Source organism: Genypterus blacodes, unplaced genomic scaffold (assembly GCF_046128005.1).
Source record: "Genypterus blacodes isolate CSIRO-AG114 ecotype Tasmania unplaced genomic scaffold, CSIRO-AGI_Gbla_v1 ptg000058l_1, whole genome shotgun sequence".
NCBI classification, from domain to species: domain Eukaryota; kingdom Metazoa; phylum Chordata; class Actinopteri; order Ophidiiformes; family Ophidiidae; genus Genypterus; species Genypterus blacodes.
The window spans coordinates 5,440,209-5,457,847 of record NW_027466870.1 but is presented as its reverse complement, the minus strand read 5'-3'; the positions used below and the strand labels follow the sequence as shown (position 1 = coordinate 5,457,847).

Genomic DNA, 17,639 nt, shown 5'->3' with positions numbered 1-17,639 from the left:
GGTAGATGGATATTCTACTTTGATAAGATATTTAAAAAAAAAGAAAGAAAAGCTAATAGAATCAATTTGTTCTGTGGTTAAATGTGATTTAAAGAGACATGAGACTAAAAAGGAAAAAAAAATAAAGTCTTACAGCCTGATTCCTCCTCCCTTTTACAGAGTAGCGTGTCCATGTGGAGTGTATTACACTGTACTATGATGGTTTTCCTGATGGTATTTGTATTTCTGTATACACTTTGGTGATCCTGTCATATCTGGGTTTTATAAACCACGATTATTTTTAAAACTCTCACTCTGCCTCTGGACTCTTTTCTTTCACAAACTACACATTTTGAATACGTTATAGTTGTAGTAATAACCTGTAAGTGTTGCTTCTGTTCCATCAGCTGCTCTGAGTCCTGCCTGGATCCATGGATCAGGCTCTCACAGTCTGTTTGCACTCAGTTGGCCTGGCTGTGATCCTGCTTTTGGTGGCTTGTGACGCAGCTCTGAGTGAACACACAGACGTACACATTTACATGATCTCACACACACAGCGAGTTTGTGTTTAAAAACGCTTAAGTTATGCTGTAGTTTACTTTTCCTGACATGAAATCTCTACATTGCCGTCTCTGAAGCGCCCCCTACTGGTGGAATCTGTTTTGAGGGAAATGATTGAGCACAAAAAGTACCGGAACTTACCACAGGGGGAGTCACGACCTCAAACTCTGTTATGTCTCTGTGTCCTGTGGGAGGAAGTGTGGAGGCGGGACTGGAGAAGAGGAGGAGGAGGAGCATCCACCTTCTCCACACTCTGATTGGTGCTTTAACTTTTGGTGCCAGTACAAATCCAAAAATGACTTTGTGTCATGTTTTGAGAGATTCTGCTAATTTCTTTAATAGTGCCACTTCAATGCCAATTAAAAAATAAATCAGGTATTTATCCATTTTGCTGAGGTCTGAGAGCTATAAACTCTAATGTGTCCTTCTAGTTAATGTTTTGTATTTGTTGTAGTCGTTCATAATGCCTGTGTAGTACAGTAGGTTTAAAAGTACACTTCAGGTAGAGGGGCCCAGTACTTCAAACACCCTTGTGAGGTAAAGTCAGTCTAGCTTGCGGTCCTTCACCCGGTCACCTCTGCATGTTGCTCACTCCAGGTCCAGAGCAGATTTAGGTCAAGATAGTCAGCTGGGATCAAAGGAGGGTGAGGAAGCAAAAATCATTGGCAGGTTCTCAGGTTTGGTGCAGGTTTCTTCTTTCGCATTGTGCAGCTTGAATCTGATCGGGTTATGTTCAGTGTCCTAGAAATCCTGTTAGACAGCAGCCGTGAAACAACAAGGAGAACATTTTACTCAGACAACAAGTCAGACAACAATCACAATACTTTACCATTTAACCAAAGAGTTAACCAAAGTTGTATGGTGTTAAAGTGACCTGACTGCAGTGTAAGGAACATAAGCATTGTTTTAGCTCCTCCTCCAGGTCTCTGCTTACCAAAACAGACGTGCCAGCCTCCTGTTAAGAAGATCACAACTAGGTTGTTTTATTTCATAACTGATACAGGATAAATGTTATACATTCTTTTTTAACACTGATATTTCGCTTTTATTTTCAATGTCAGGATGCAAAAAAAGACAATGCAAAGTAAACATTTGCTGAAATCATGAATATGATACATAATTCGAACGCTTAATCATCATTAAACCAATTCATGTGAAGGACTGTGTGTGTGTCGTCCCCAGTGATATTACAACTCAAACAATGGGGAGGAAGAAAAAAAAAAAAAAGACAAAAAATGCAAACATCAAGAGCCGGCTGACAGCAAACACTGTAAAGAACCACATGATCTTTAGATTTGTCACTCAACATACTCGTGTAGATGCATATATAAAAGACAGGAGCGCTGCTGTATATATGCACATACAGTAATAATGCTATTACCAGAGTTGTGGAGCCTGTACTGGGCATACACACAGACAAAATGAAGAGTGCAGGATACACATACATACACACGTTTACCATTATCTCTCCATATAAACACGCAGAAACCAACCAACAAGCAAAAGGCTCTCTGGCTTTAGAAGCTAAAAACTACACTGGACTTTTTAAAAAAAAAAAAAAAAAAAAGAAAGAAAAAAAGAAGACATTCACATTTCTGAAGCAAATTCCAATGATGTCACAAACTGTCCATCGTCTGATCGGCAGCAGATAAACCCATGAAGATGATTGTAAGGATGATGAGCTTGTTTGTGCCGTGTCCAACCCATAGCAAAAAGAGGCGTCCCCCCCCTCCTGACAGCTGCGTCAGGACCGAGTCCATTCTCATCACCTCACTGTGTGTCCTGGTCCATGTCTCCACTCCTCACTCCTCTCTGTGCACTCTGTCTCACTCCCTCACTCACCTTTCACTCCCGAGGCTCCACTTAGTTTTTTCCTTCTTCAAGTGAATGAGCATGTGGATCTGTAGATGTGTGTGTATGTAGTGTAAGAATGGAAATGTCCTCTATGTCCATGCATTTATCTCTGTGTGTGTAGGTGTGTGTGTGTGTGTGTCTCTGAGTGTGTGTGTGTAGATGCTTCATGTCTATCCAGACATCTACGGTGACGCAGGGGCTTTGCTTCCGCTGTAATGAACTTGGTATCTGTTGACCGCCTGACCTTTGACCTCAGTGGACAGACAGGTGGTCTTGCAGGGGATCATGTCCTCTTCCTCCTCGCCCAGCAGCCAATTCTGCACCGAGCGCTCGGCTGAGGCCGTCACGTGATCGGCCAGCCATCCCTGATGCCACTTGTCGAAGCGGTCGTGTTGATTCACAGCCACTCGGTGCTGCGACTGTGGAGGAAGAGGAAAAGCTGTCAGAGCCTCGTCTAGAACACCAGCAAACACACACACTCTCCACATGGGACAGGGAACCAACTGTGCCTCTGACACAACAGGAAGCTGTTTGGTGAAACTGTCAGGAGCTCGGGAATTTTCCTTTTTCCGTTTTTTCCTGAGGAACCAGGAACCATTTTATCTCCTAGTCCAAAGAAGGAACTCTTCAACAGTTAAGGAAGTGCTGAGCGGAACTTCCACTGCTGAACTTTGTCTGTCTGACAGAGCAGCGAGAGCCAAGACACAATGAGCTCAGACAGAGAGCACAGCAGAGGGACAGTTGGGTTCAAAACTATAAACTCTGAAGCTCCTCACATGGTAGGGATCAATAAATCTGATATCTAAGACGCTCAGCAGAACAATCAGTTTTGATGTGATCACAAACACAATCAATGCTCTTAATGCTCGTAGTTGTGAGTTCAGGCCATGTAATCGTGATGATGTGTAAACTTTAAGCCAATATTCGTACAAAACTGAGAAAGAAGTGCAGCATTTCAGAGTCATGTGATAGGAATTGACCAATCACCTCCCTGCTGTCAAGGGGATATGCCCCCCCCTCCCTGTTAACTGTACATGAAATACAGTGTGAAATACGAGCAAAGAACTTTGTGGAGGCTCTTAGTTTGAATCTCTTCCTAAGTCCCTCTCACCTTCCTGGCCTTGACCAGCGCCCCTCGGCGGTACATGTAGTCCTCAGAGTTCATGACGAACACCATCTTGTGGGTGTTGAGTTTGAAGCGGCAGTCCAGGCTGCCGGCGTTCTCCACGCCCAGCTGGCGGTGCCACTCCCTCCGGCAGCGCATGGCCTCCACCTGTCGGACCTGCCAGCGACGGAAGCGACGCAGATTCCTAGAGGAAGGAGGAGACCATGATTAATGGAATATGTTGTAATGTTGGCTACTTCCTGTGGTGTTTGACACATTTGAACTCTTGACTGTGGGCACTTCTCTATCTCAGTTGTCTATGGGACACATTGTCCATGACATCCTGCAGACCTGAGTGGCATTACCATGTGCAACATATGAGAGTATTCCAAAGTGAGTACTAATTAATTGATGAATTAAATTCATCTACAATCTGAACACATTTTGGGGTCACTCTGTGTTTTTAAAGACTTATTAATGAGTAAAGTCTCTTACCTGGGCAGAAACACAGGTTTGAAGAAGTATCCCTCAGCTTGAGAGCACAGACTGGACTCTGTTCCTACAAACTGCTCCATGTAGCTGGAGAGACACTGAGGGGCAGAGAGGACACACACTTTAATATGACAGCACACAACTCCCACAGTACCTTTTAATCTAGTAGAGAAAAAGAGTCTGAAGGGTTTGTGGAGTGTGTGTTTGTTTACCTGTACGTCTAAGGGATCATCAGCCTGAGCCTCCTCAGTGTCCAGCAGCTCAATGGTCATCGTCACATGACCTTTGTTTTGGAGGAACATCACCTGAAGACACAAAACACAAACATATAAGTAAACCACAGAAAAGAGACTTAATCTGACAACTTGGACTTCCTCACAGATAAGTGTTATCAGAGCTGTTCTGTCACATCCTCATCATCCTCAGGTCCTACAGAAGCACTGATGCTCACTTTGAAGCAGTTCTCCTCAGCCATGACCCTCTCTGCCTTCCACTGGTAGCTGGTCTCCCACGCTGCTCTCACACACTGTGAGGACAGATTCCCCCCTGCTGCTCCTCTCTTCCTTTCAGCCAGGTACACATCCACCACCTGCAGACACACCTCGTCGCTCACTAGGTGCTGCAGCTGCGGGGGACAAGGGGGAGAGAGCTCAAATTCTGACAGACGATACACACACACCATACACACACGATGCACACAGGACGGCTACGTAGAATATAAATGGTTCACCGTCAAGTCGAGTGTGCGAGGGGAAACGTTGCTTTACCTGCCGGATGATGTTGTGGATGACCTTGTCGATGGTGAAGCCGATGTAGGCGTGGATGGTGAACATCTCTCTGAGTGTGTCTTCGTACTGCGTGGAGTCCAGATTCCCATCCAGCAGGCTGCGGACCATATCCAGGAAGGCCGGGTAGTACTCCTCCAACTCCACCTCACCTGTGGAAGCAGAGACACAGATGAATGAACCTGCTGACTCCTGCTGATTCATGCTGCTGCTGCTTTTCACTCAGGCGCTACATCAGGAATGGGTTTCATTGTTTTTACAAGAGGACAAGTGGGCGTCATTAAGAGCTGACAGGAGGTTGCAGTAGATCAGGATCATGCTTTATGAAGCTAATATGGATCTACAGGAGAAATGCCTTACAAGGCCACACTACCTCATGTTAGACTCAGCTCAAGACTTCACAGGTAATTGATACAACTCCTACTAATCCACCTGAGGTCTAAATCTAAAGTGTTTTTAGTTGAGCCAGACCAGAGGCTGGCCTTTCTAAAACTCTTTGATAGCACACAGTGTCTGAACTTACTGGGCTGTTTGAGGCGCAGCTCCATGGCGAGGTCACAGGCTTTTTCCCTCCTTCCCTCGGCCATGAGGAGTCGCTCTCTGCTCTGCTCCGCCCTGTGCTCCAGCAGCTGTCGCTCCGCCTGCCGGTAAACCTTCAGCAGCCGCGAGCACAGAGTCTGGTGCAGCCGCAGGAAGAAGTACCAGTTGTTGTTGACAAAGAAAAGGTTGTATACGCCGTCGAGCTCCTTCTGGTGCTCTGCTTCGGGGTCTCGCAGGTCCACCTTCTCTCCGGTAGCGCCTCCTGAACTCGTCTCCATGGGGGTGGAGCCAGGAGTAGATCCGGAATTCCCTGCAGGCTGGCTGGTGCTGCTGGAGGTGGTGGAGGCTTCTGTGTCAGCTTGTTGGGGTGGACTGCAGCGTCTCCGCCTGGAGTCACCATTCAGCTGCTGCTGAGGCAGGGACGGGGGCTGGGGCTGAGCCTGAGCCTGAGCCAGCTGGGGTTGAGACTGACTACCTGTGGGTGTCCCTGCTCCTGTTGGGATATTAGAGTTGCCATTTCCTCCTCCTCCTCCTCCACCCCCTCCTCCTCCTCCTCCTCCTGCTGCTGCTGCTGCTGCTGCTGCTGGAACTGGAGCTGGGGCTGGGGCTGGGGCTGGGACTGCTGATGCTCCTCTCTCTCCCCTCTCTGCTCTGTCTACCCTTTCAACTCTCTCACCTCTCTCTCCCCTTTCGCTTCTCTCTCCCCTCTCTCCTCTCTCTCCCCTTTCGCCTCTCTCTCCCCTCTCTCCTCTCTCTCCCCTCTCTCCCCTCTCTCCTCCATCCTCGGGCTCAGCCTCTTCATCTGTCCAGTCTTCAGTGTCGCTGAGCTCGCCTCGGCGGGAGAAGAACAGGTCTGGGACAAAGTGCTGGATGATGCGCTTGATGTGGTCCTTGTCGTCTTTGTGGATGGTGGGCTGACGCTTGACGTGGTAGATGATGAGCGAAGCTGCATCCTCCAGGATCTGCTTGTCCTCGTAGGTAAACACCATGTGAGGCTCACTGGTTGAGGCGGCACCCGACCCATTTCGGCCCTGCTGGCCAACACCGCCCTCCTCTGTGCTCTGCTCCTGACGCTGAGGACAACAGAAGATGCAGGAGTTAGTTTAGGAGAACAGAGGGACTCATGAGGAGAACAACAGAGAAATTAATGTTCAACCTAAGTGTAGAAACCAGAAGACTTGCAGCAAATTATAGTTGGGTGAGACATGAATCGATGACATCATGAATGATGTCACGATGTGTATGACATCATAATAAAAAGCATCACAGTTGTTAATGGCAACGTCACCACACTACTTTGAGACCACATTGGGAACACACTGTGTGAGGAGCTGCTGTGGGAACACACTGCTTTGGAAACGGGGGGGAGAACATCTCTGAGTTCCCTGTCAGGGTGGCTTTCCCAAACACCATGATCACAAATCAGGGAAGAGAATGAGAGCGATGGCGTCTGCCTTCCTCAGCCTGTGTTCACTCACAGAAGCTCTACACACACTTCACCAGGAGGGAGAGAGGCAGCAGCAGTGAAGGTAAGGAGGGCGAGGGGAAAGAGTCCAATATTCTCTTCTTTATTACTATCACTGGAGAGCAGTGTGTGTACGTGTGTTGAAATGGAAAGTTGGAATTTCCAAATTCCCAGTCGGACATATGAACTGGAACGCTCCCCGACTCAGAAAGTCAGAGGAATCTCTCCAACTCCAAAATCCAAGGTGGCAGCCCACAAAGCTACAGTGTTGAAGCTGTTGTTTACTTTATTGTTTATCTGTTTATCTGCGTTGCTACGGTCTTTGTTCAGGCAAAATACAATACAGCTTAATGCATTGTTATGAGCTGGTATTGCTAACAGTGACTCAACAAAGGCAGTCTGCTCTGGCATGACATCATTCCCAGCTCTGACTTCGACTAAATGGAAGACAGCAGCACGGGGACTGATGTCACTGTTAATGACATCATGAATGATGTCACACTTGACTCACTCACTACTTTTGAGCAGACGCAGGAGTGACGGGGAGGAATTACATTACATTACATTACGATCATTTGGCAGACGCTTTTATCCAAAGCGACTTACATTACATTACCACCCTTCGCAGAGAGGGGAGCAATTGAGGGTTCGGTGCCTTGCTCAAGGGCACCTCGGCAGGGGCTCGAACCCCCGACCCTCCGGTTCCCAAACGGAAGTACTACCCACTGAGCCACTGCCTCCCAGGAATCTGGTCGTTTCTACCTTTTCCTGCCGACCCTCCCCTAACATTCTCTCATTCTCTCCCCCTAACAGCTCATTCTCAAACTTATAGAGTCGTATCATTTGACCCTCAGACCTCCTTCATGTCATGGTTTAAAACACACCTCATCATAGACGCTCTCGATCTCGTTGAGAAGGCTCTTTGAACGCAGAGCCTTCATGTCATTCTGTTTGAAGTTGACCCCTTGGTGGTCCAGGGACTTCAGGTAGGCCTTCTCATACTGCTCCCTCCAGATCTTGTTGAAACCCTGCTGGGCCTCTCTCCACTCCTCCTCCTTCGCTTTCAATCTGGAGAGGAGGCAACAACTTTGTTTAGGATTACATCACATTATAGTAGGCATCAATAACTTTATTGTGGATTCAGAGTTTGGATTAATGTACAAACTAAAGAAGCGTGTGTGTGACTGGATGTGTTCAAAGCCGACCTCTTCAGCACCACAGGCACAGCGGTGGCTGGACTCCTCTTCAGTCCTTCGATGATCTCAGGGGCTTTGTCTCCATAGATTCTGTAGACGGCACGCCGCTGGATGACCTCAGAAGTTCCCCCTAGGCAGTCATCTAATCTGAAGCGGTCCTGGTCCTCAGGTGACAGGCGGGACAGCTTCTTCTGGACGCTCTCTAGCACCCGGATGGTGGCCAGGTTTGTCTCCAGGACCACGTCCAACTAAGGGTGGAGTTTAGGACACAGAGCGTTTTAGAGAGAGCTCCAGGAGGAAGTGCTGCTGATGGATTATTAATTCCAAAGAGTCACAGTTGGAATATAAAAGAAGAACAGTGAAATGAGGCTTTAGTAGAAGCCTTCTTGGCAGAGAGCATTAATGGTTTGGACGATCATACCTCAAACCTTTCATCCTCGCAGCGATGCAACTGCTCCTCATAGGGAGTCTTCTTTGAGCTGACAAAGGTGGAGTCCTCGGACCAGGAGGGGAACGACACCCAGGTGTCATTCAGCACCTACACACACACACACAAACACACACAATACAAACCGTCAGTCATCAATACAGAAGCTTTTCTAAAGAGGATTATTTCTAAATGATTTTCAAAACCAAAACTAGCCAATCCCATGCACTGATTTCCTGCTGCATCTGGTTGTGTATTAACTTGTGTACCTCCTTGCAGAGAGCAGTACGCCCACTGCACTTAGGCTGCTGGTAGGTCTTGGGCAGTGCTCTGTAGCTGGACCCCAGGCGTTTGCAGGAGGCATAATCCACCTCCCGGCCCCCTCCCCCCTCCACGTAGCGTTCAGACAGCCCTGACACAGCATGAGAGAGCTCTTTGTCGCCCAGAAATGACTTGAACTGTGTGTACAGCTCAGGAAACTTCCTGCAAGGAGAAGGAAGGAAATATTGAGTGAAAGATGTCTCCCATCAGACTCATCAAACCAGGTCATGCATGGTCTGCATACAAAACAGCTTCTAACATTTGAAACTGTGCGTCTCATTTCCCTCTCTGATACAGTTCAATCACCCCTCCATCCACTCACCCCAGGAAAGGAGTGACAAGCTGTAGTAGCTCAGCTCCTGAAACTACTTCCTGATTAAACAAGGCGATGCAGCGTAGGAAGTTCTCGTACACTTCCTGGCTTTTAAACAGGCGACGAACCTGAAATGACAAGAAGAAAAAACATTAAGACGGAGGGGTCACGGAGAATGTGCAGGGAGGGAGGGGGTCAACAGCAAACAAAGATGCTTATCTTAATATTGTTGCACTGTAAAATGATGCCTCACCTTATCAAAGAATGAGAATTCTCTTAAGACCCCATGCTTCCCAACTGAAGCAAATGACTGATCTTTGGTACAGGAATACTTCATTTTCTTCTAAATTAAACAGAAAAACCTCAACATTATCATTTCAAAAGGTCAAGAAAATATTTTGAATTAAAAGAATGTAGGTACAGGCGTGCATATTGATCGGGGCGGTCGTTTCAGACAGATTCAGGTCTCTGTCACAGCCGTACCTTGAGCAGTGGTGACATGTGCTGCAGTAGCATGGGTCTGGGCCTTTTCTTGTTCTGTTTGGATAGCGAGTCCTCTTCCTCCGGTCTTTTCAGCTGATCTTTCCCTCCCGTCAGCGAGCTCCCTGTGAACTACAGCGGAGGAAGTCGCACAGGGAAGTCAGCAAAAGGTGGACCACAGTTCTTCGCAATGTTTTGGTGTATTGTTGATGCACATTCAATTATTGTTTCCAAGGAATGTTTAGTGACAACCAGACAGAAAAGTCTAGATCATGCAATGCGTTGACATTAGAAGCTTACACATCTAAAGTAGAGTTGTAGAAATGTTTGTATGTTTCTGTCTACAGCTGTCTGACTGACTGACCAGTGATCGCTTGGCATCAGGTAAGAATTGTCCAAACTCGGCCAGCAGGTCTTCCTGGCCTTTGAAAAGACTGGCAACCTTTGAAAACACCTCATCTTCCGTCATCCCACTGCTGCCCCGGCTGCCTCGACTCTCCTTCACCTCCAGCTGCTCTTTCTGAAAGACATAAAGGGACAAGCCTAGTTGGAAAAGGCCGACCACAGGTGCTACACTCTGGAACCGGCCAACAAGTTGGCAAAAGGCACCGACAGCTCTGTGAACTTGGCGGTGACAACACTGACGTTTTTGGCAACATTTACAATGTTGAACCAATAAAAGTATTTAATAAAAATTGAACTACAAACACCTACTTCTTCTTCATCTCTACAGTACCTGATAAGTATGAAGAATCTCTAGGAAGGCTCTGTAGATCTCTGGGTGGTCTAGGAAACGGTTCTTGATCTTGTTAACGTAGCTGATGGCACTGTCGAACTCTACAGGACTGGTCTCTGATGCAGGGGGCGATACCGACGAGGTGGTTGCTTGATTCTGGCTCTCCTTGCTGGTCAGGGGAAGGGAGAGTCTGCTGGGAGGCTCGGCGGGCCCTGACGTGGTTGGGGAGGATATGGTTTCTGGCGGAGCCGCTTTGACTTCGCTGCTCTGGGCCGGTCCAACTTCAGCGTGGGAGGCAGACGAGCTACCTGAGGTTGTGGTCACTGAAGAGGTGGCTGGACTCTTCCCCTGCTGGCCCGGGGACACCTAGACAACACGGAGATGGAACACGGTCGTTTAGCCGCTTCACTTGAGCTGTGGTTACAATATTTTAATGCATGTATCGTTATGAAAAGACTTAAGTAGCAATCTGACACAATCCATAGACCTCTGACTCTTTGGTATAAAAGGATGCAGACTAACGCAGTGTATCTTATGTGACATTGCTTTGTCTGTGCCCATTTATCCAATTAAGTGTGTAGGTTGCTTTAAAAGGAACTACTTCAGTGATGACTTGCTATCTAGACTCTACGTTGCTAAGAACGAGATGATTTGAAACTAAGTGGATAAGTAGCCAGTGGGTACAGTAATAATGCAACTCAAGTGTGGCGATGCAGTGCTATTATAAAGTCACATTCTGTCAACTGTTCACATGCAAGACAGCATTCTAAATCAGGTGCAGCAGAACAATCTAACTGAATACACACACAAACACACACATTAGCCCTGGTGAAGACAAAATGCTCAGTTTGTTAGCATTTACAATTGTTGATGTAATTCTATCGTCTCTTTAGATGCTGCAGTTGTGTTTCCATTATAATGACATAGTTTTAATATTGGAGGTTGATGAAGATACCATACAGTATGATGCTGTCCAATACAACAACACATGACTGAAACCTGTTAGACACTGTTTTCTTAATAGTGGAACATTAAATTACATAATCTTTTAGTTAATTAACTGATTCAGAAACAATAATTCAGCTGTAATCTAACCCTGCAACTCAATATAACTATTTGTTGAGTTACAAACTATAGGATCTTGTCGACAAAAGTTCTATGGATTTGAACAACTACAGACAGGCTGAAGAGCTCTTAGGGTTTAAGATGTTAAAGACACTGGCTGGAAAATGTCTGAAGAAAGAGTCTTACCTGGGAAGAGAATGGAGACTGGAGGAAAGCGATGCCGTTCTTGGGGACCTCTATCCGATACCCCGGCGGTAGGAAGGCATTGAAGCCCAAGACCAAGTCCGGGTGCCCATGGAAGAGTTGTGACACGCGGTTTATAACCCCCGGGGTGTCGATGCTATTCAGAAGAACAAACCAACGTTATTAGTTGAATGTTAGAAGAGGTGATTACATTGTGATCCATATAAATCTAAATTAGTGGTAAATGTGTGCTGCAGGTATCCTTTGTGCAATTTCACACACACAAGCGCCACAATTGAAGAAATTGATTTTTTTTAAATGTTCTCATCCTGTTAAAGCGTATATTTAAACCTTTGTGCCTGAGTACAGTCTTATGTGAGTGACGTCTTAGCTGAGCAGTGGTGGGCAGCATAATGTTTAATGCAAGTGATCATTAAAGCTGTGTGTGTGTGTGTGTGTGTGTGTGTGTGTGTGTGTGTGTGTGTGTGTGTGTGTGTGTGTGTGTGTGTGTGTGTGTGTGTCGGCTGCTCGCACATCGGTGTTACCTCTGTGACTTGAACTCTTTCATGATGTCCAGAAACTTGTTGTATATCCCCGGATCGTTAGCAAAACGGATTTTGACTTGATCCAGATATGACAAGGCATCTTCAACCTAAACAGAGCGGAAAAACAACAATGCAACAAACGTCAGCTTCTTATTTGACCTCCGATATCCCGCAGTAGTGTTTCCTAAAGCGGATCAGAGACAGTAGCCTTTAAATGTAGTGAATAGAATAAATAACGTGTTGAGCAGGACAATGGCCTGAACACCACTCTTACGATCCGTCGCTACATTTTGTCCCCATTCATAATGAGCTTCATGGGGGACTTACAATCACCGCCAGAAGCCCGCAGTAACATGAACACCGCTAAAAACCCCTCTGTGGACTCTTTAACGCAGAAGAAGAGCGAAAGGTTTGCGGGTTTTTCCTTGACAAAAACGAAGTGTTGAACCAACAAACGCTTCAGTAAGCAGTACTGCCCGGAGAAATAAATAAATAAATAAGCAAGAAAAACCACCACGAAGCTGCTTTTTGTTCACTGGACCCCCACAGTTTTATTCACAGCGTCCACAAGCTCCAAAAACACACAAAGCACTGTCACAAACATCTGAAGAGGCTGCGGCTAACGTTAGCTAACAACCATAATAACTCCACTACAACACAAACGAACACAAGCCCGAATACGGCCAAGTCACAACGAGGTGACCGGCCAGCGTCGTGTCGTGCTGGCGGCGTTCAAATGCTTTTTATGGACATTGTGAACATTGCGAACACTGCCATAACGCGAGAAAATGTCACAGGAGCTGCTAATCAATTGAAGTAGCCGTTGTTGGCTAGCCAGGCTGACGTCCTCCACTTTGTTCGGGGGAGGCTGAAAAACCGAACAAGGAGGAACTTTGAGTTAACGTTAGCTCACACCGGCTATTATTGACACAGAAAGAGGCGAAAATCGCTAAAAACTGTGTGGTTCGACTGTCACAGAGACGTCCATTGATGAAATAACGCTTCTAACACATTATCCTTAAACGCCAGTAATCGTATGTTTAGCGATGAATTACTTTTAATAGGCCAACGAGCTAACTAACAGCTAGCCAGCCAATTCCTTTCACTACCCTCTCTCAGCGTTACCGGAGAGAAAAAAAGAGAATAGCTGCAAATCCCCGAGCAGTGCTTCAGACGAACAAAATGGTTGTGACTCTCTGAGACTTTTTCCTCTCCTCTCGTGTCCGTTGTCTTACCTTCAGTTTCTGGAAGTGCTGCTGTTGCACTTGCTTTTGTGTTATAACATAAGGCTTGTCTTGGATTTGGTTTATTTGCTTCGTGGTGCTGTGTGCCTGAATCTTCGCCATTATCCCGGCGACAGAAGGCTCGAAAGCCACTGCCACAACTTGGAGAGAGAGGGGGAAGCTTCGGTGTACCTCCAGTTGTTGGCTAGCCGACAAACCTTCCTCTTGATCGGGAAGCCAGCCTGCCAGCAACCCCTACTTTGGCTGGCTGGGCAGTCTGGGTGCACCGCGAAAAGGACGGAAAATCCAGAGAGTGGAGGCTGGTGACAATTAAGCTGCTATCCGCGAAGAGTTTGATTCAATATAACCAACGAACCAAACAAGCCGAGAAAGGGAGCCTCGGAAAATAACCCGAGACAATGGTTGTCGTTTATCTTATTTTAAAATAACTATCGCCTGTCTCTTTAAATTCGGCGGCAGCGGTCTGTCTTGGCGTCCGGAAGCCCGAGTAGGAGTGAAACATTAAAAAAAAGAGTGAAAAAATCTACTGCGCCTGCGCACAAAAAGGGGCGGAGCGGTTGTTCACAAGAGTCAAATTGCTCCACACCCCCTTCACTGCTACAAAGAACAATGTTGTGAATGTTACTCCATACAAAACCACTACAAAGTCCTCTGTGCCCACAACGACCTGATCTGCTACAGAGCGGGCCGCAGCAGTGACTAATCACAGCGGGACCGATGGTTTCCTCACACAGGTAAAGTCAAATGCTGCTCCGATGCTGCACGGTTTAAAATACTGACCTACAAAAAGCAGCTGGACAGACGTCCACTTCGTGTTTATGTGCATTTCAACGAAGACAATGACAGGTAACTGGATTTCAAATTATTTATTGATGAGCATTAATATTAGTATACTTGATTAGGAAAATTCATTCATTCAAATAAAAAACCTGATATCAATCTTGACCTTCAAACAGCATGGCTGCGTTTGTCAGGTACTCTGTCAGGTCTCTGATGCAGGGGGCGATACCGACGAGGTGGTTGCTTGATTCTGGCTCTCCTTGCTGGTCAGGGGAAGGGAGAGTCTGCTGGGAGGCTCGGCGGGCCCTGATGTGGTTGGGGAGGATATGGTTTCTGGCGGAGCCGCTTTGACTTCGCTGCTCTGGGCCGGTTCAGCTTCAGCGTGGGAGGCAGACGAGCTACCTGAGGTTGTGGTCACTGAAGAGGTGGCTGGACTCTTCCCCTGCTGGCCCGGGGACACCTAGACAACACGGAGAAGGAACACGGTCGTTTAGCCGCTTCACTTGAGCTGTGGTTACAATATTTTAATGCATGTATCGTTATGAAAAGACTTAAGTAGCAATCTGACACAATCCATAGACCTCTTTGACTCTTTGGTATAAAAGGATGCAGACTAACGCAGTGTATCTTATGTGACATTGCTTTGTCTGTGCCCATTTATCCAATTAAGTGTGTAGGTTGCTTTAAAAGGAACTACTTCAGTGATGACTTGCTATCTAGACTCTACGTTGCTAAGAACGAGATGATTTGAAACTAAGTGGATAAGTAGCCAGTGGGTACAGTAATAATGCAACTCAAGTGTGGCGATGCAGTGCTATTATAAAGTCACATTCTGTCAACTGTTCACATGCAAGACAGCATTCTAAATCAGGTGCAGCAGAACAATCTAACTGAATACACACACAAACACACACATTAGCCCTGGTGAAGACAAAATGCTCAGTTTGTTAGCATTTACAATTGTTGATGTAATTCTATTGTCTCTTTAGATGCTGCAGTTGTGTTTCCATTATAATGACATAGTTTTAATATTGGAGGTTGATGAAGATACCATACAGTTTGATGCTGTCCAATACAACAACACATGACTCAAACCTGTTAGACACTGTTTTCTTAATAGTGGAACATTAAATCACATAATCTTTTAGTTAATTAACTGATTCAGAAACAATAATTCAGCTGTAATCTAACCCTGCAACTCAACATAACTATTTGTTGAGTTACAAACTATAGGATCTTGTCAACAAAAGTTCTATGGATTTGAACAACTACAGACAGGCTGAAGAGCTCTTAGGGTTTAAGATGTTAAAGACACTGGCTGGAAAATGTCTGAAGAAAGAGTCTTACCTGGGAAGAGAATGGAGACTGGAGGAAAGCGATGCCGTTCTTGGGGACCTCTATCCGATACCCCGGCGGTAGGAAGGCATTGAAGCCCAAGACCAAGTCCGGGTGCCCATGGAAGAGTTGTGACACGCGGTTTATAACCCCCGGGGTGTCGATGCTATTCAGAAGAACAAACCAACGTTATTAGTTGAATGTTAGAAGAGGTGATTACATTGTGATCCATATAAATCTAAATTAGTGGTAAATGTGTGCTGCAGGTATCCTTTGTGCAATTTCACACACACAAGCGCCACAATTGAAAAAATTGATTTTTTTAAAATGTTCTCATTCTGTTAAAGCGTATATTTAAACCTTTGTGCCTGAGTACAGTCTTATGTGAGTGACGTCTTAGCTGAGCAGTGGTGGGCAGCATAATGTTTAATGCAAGTGATCATTAAAGCTCTGTGTGTGTGTGTGTGTGTGTGTGTGTGTGTGTGTGTGTGTGTGTGTGTGTGTGTGTGTGTGTGTGTGTGTGTGTGTGTGTGTGTGTGTGTCGGCTGCTCGCACATCGGTGTTACCTCTGTGACTTGAACTCTTTCAAGATGTCCAGAAACTTGTTGTATATCCCCGGATCGTTAGCAAAACGGATTTTGACTTGATCCAAATATGACAAGGCATCTTCAACCTAAACAGAGCGGAAAAACAACAATGCAACAAACAAACGTCAGCTTCGTATTTGACCTCCGATATCCCGCAGTAGTGTTTCCTAAAGCGGATCAGAGACAGTAGCCTTTAAATGTAGTGAATAGAATAAATAACGTGTTGAGCAGGACAATGGCCTGAACACCACTCTTACGATCCGTCGCTACATTTTGTCCCCATTCATAATGAGCTTCATGGGGGACTTACAATCACCGCCAGAAGCCCGCAGTAACATGAACACCGCTAAAAACCCCTCTGTGGACTCTTTAACGCAGAAGAGGAGCTAAAGGTTTGCGGGTTTTTCCTTGAAAAAAGTGTTGAACCAACAAACACTTCAGTTAGCAATACTGCCCGGAGAAATAAATAAATAAATAAGCAAGAAAAACCACCACGAAGCTGCTTTTCGTTCACTGGACCCCCACAGTTTTATTCACAGCGTCCACAAGCTCCAAAAACACACAAAAGCACTGTCACAAACATCTGAAGAGGCTGCGGCTAACGTTAACTAACAACCATAATAACTCCACTACAACACAAACGAACACAAGCCCGAATAATGATGATGAAACAATGCTTCCAACACATTATCCTTAAACGCCAGTAATCGTATGTTTAGCGATGAATTACTTTTAATAGGCCAACGAGCTAACTAACAGCTAGCCAGCCAATTCCTTTCACTACCCTCTCTCAGCGTTACCGGAGAGAAAAAAAGAGAATAGCTGCAAATCCCCGAGCAGTGCTTCAGACTAACAAAACGGTTGTGACTCCCTGAGACTTTTTCCTCTCCTCTCGTGTCCGTTGTCTTACCTTCAGTTTCTGGAAGTGCTGCTGTTGCACTTGCTTTTGTGTTATAACATAAGGCTTGTCTTATGTTTGGTTTATTTGCTTCGTGGTGCTGTGTGCCTGAATCTTCGTCATTATCCCGGCGACAGAAGGCTCGAAAGCCACTGCCACAACTTGGACAGAGAGGGGGAAGCGTCGGTGTACCTCCAGTTGTTGGCTAGCCGACAAACCTTCCTCTTGATCGGGAAGCCAACCTGCCAGCAACCCCTACTTTGGCTGGCTGGGCAGTCTGGGTGCACCGCGAAAAGGACGGAAAATCCAGAGAGTGGAGGCTGGTGACAATTAAGCTGCTATCCGCGAAGAGTTTGATTCAATATAACCAACGAACTAAACAAGCCGAGAAAGGGAGCCTCGGAAAATAAACCGAGACAATGGTTGTCGTTTATCTTATTTTAAAATAACTATCGCCTGTCTCTTTGAATTCGGCGGCAGCGGTCTGTCTTGGCGTCCGGAAGCCCGAGTAGGAGTGAAACATTAAAAAAAAAAGAGTGAAAAAATCTACTGCGCCTGCGCACAAAAAGGGGCGGAGCGGTTGTTCACAAGAGTCAAATTGCTCCACACCCCCTTCACTGCTACAAAGAACAATGTTGTGAATGTTACTCCATACAAAACCACTACAAAGTCCTCTGTGCCCACAACGACCTGATCTGCTACAGAGCGGGCCGCAGCAGTGACTAATCACAGCGGGACCGATGGTTTC

At 46.2% G+C, this 17,639-nt stretch overlaps 1 protein-coding gene across 2 annotated transcripts; it reads right to left on the bottom strand.

Moving 5' to 3' along the window:
• Window positions 1–1,500: 1,500 nt before the first annotated feature.
• sin3b (SIN3 transcription regulator family member B) lies at window positions 1,501–13,784 on the bottom strand. 2 transcript variants are annotated; one of them, XM_076153000.1, is made up of 19 exons: window positions 13,283–13,784; window positions 12,048–12,154; window positions 11,506–11,659; window positions 10,255–10,620; window positions 9,883–10,038; window positions 9,522–9,650; window positions 9,292–9,381; window positions 9,048–9,166; window positions 8,674–8,887; window positions 8,399–8,515; window positions 7,987–8,225; window positions 7,666–7,849; window positions 5,300–6,389; window positions 4,759–4,928; window positions 4,443–4,616; window positions 4,204–4,296; window positions 3,995–4,089; window positions 3,506–3,704; window positions 1,501–2,813 (listed from the first exon to the last, which is right to left on the bottom strand). In XM_076153000.1, the coding sequence occupies exons 1-19, from the start codon at window positions 13,391–13,393 to the stop codon at window positions 2,577–2,579; spliced, it is 4,044 nt and encodes a 1,347-aa protein (XP_076009115.1). In that variant the 5' UTR covers window positions 13,394–13,784; the 3' UTR covers window positions 1,501–2,576. The 2 variants fall into 2 exon arrangements, with proteins under 2 accessions (XP_076009115.1, XP_076009116.1); XM_076153001.1 differs by having other exon boundaries at window positions 9,292–9,378.
• Window positions 13,785–17,639: the final 3,855 nt, after the last annotated feature.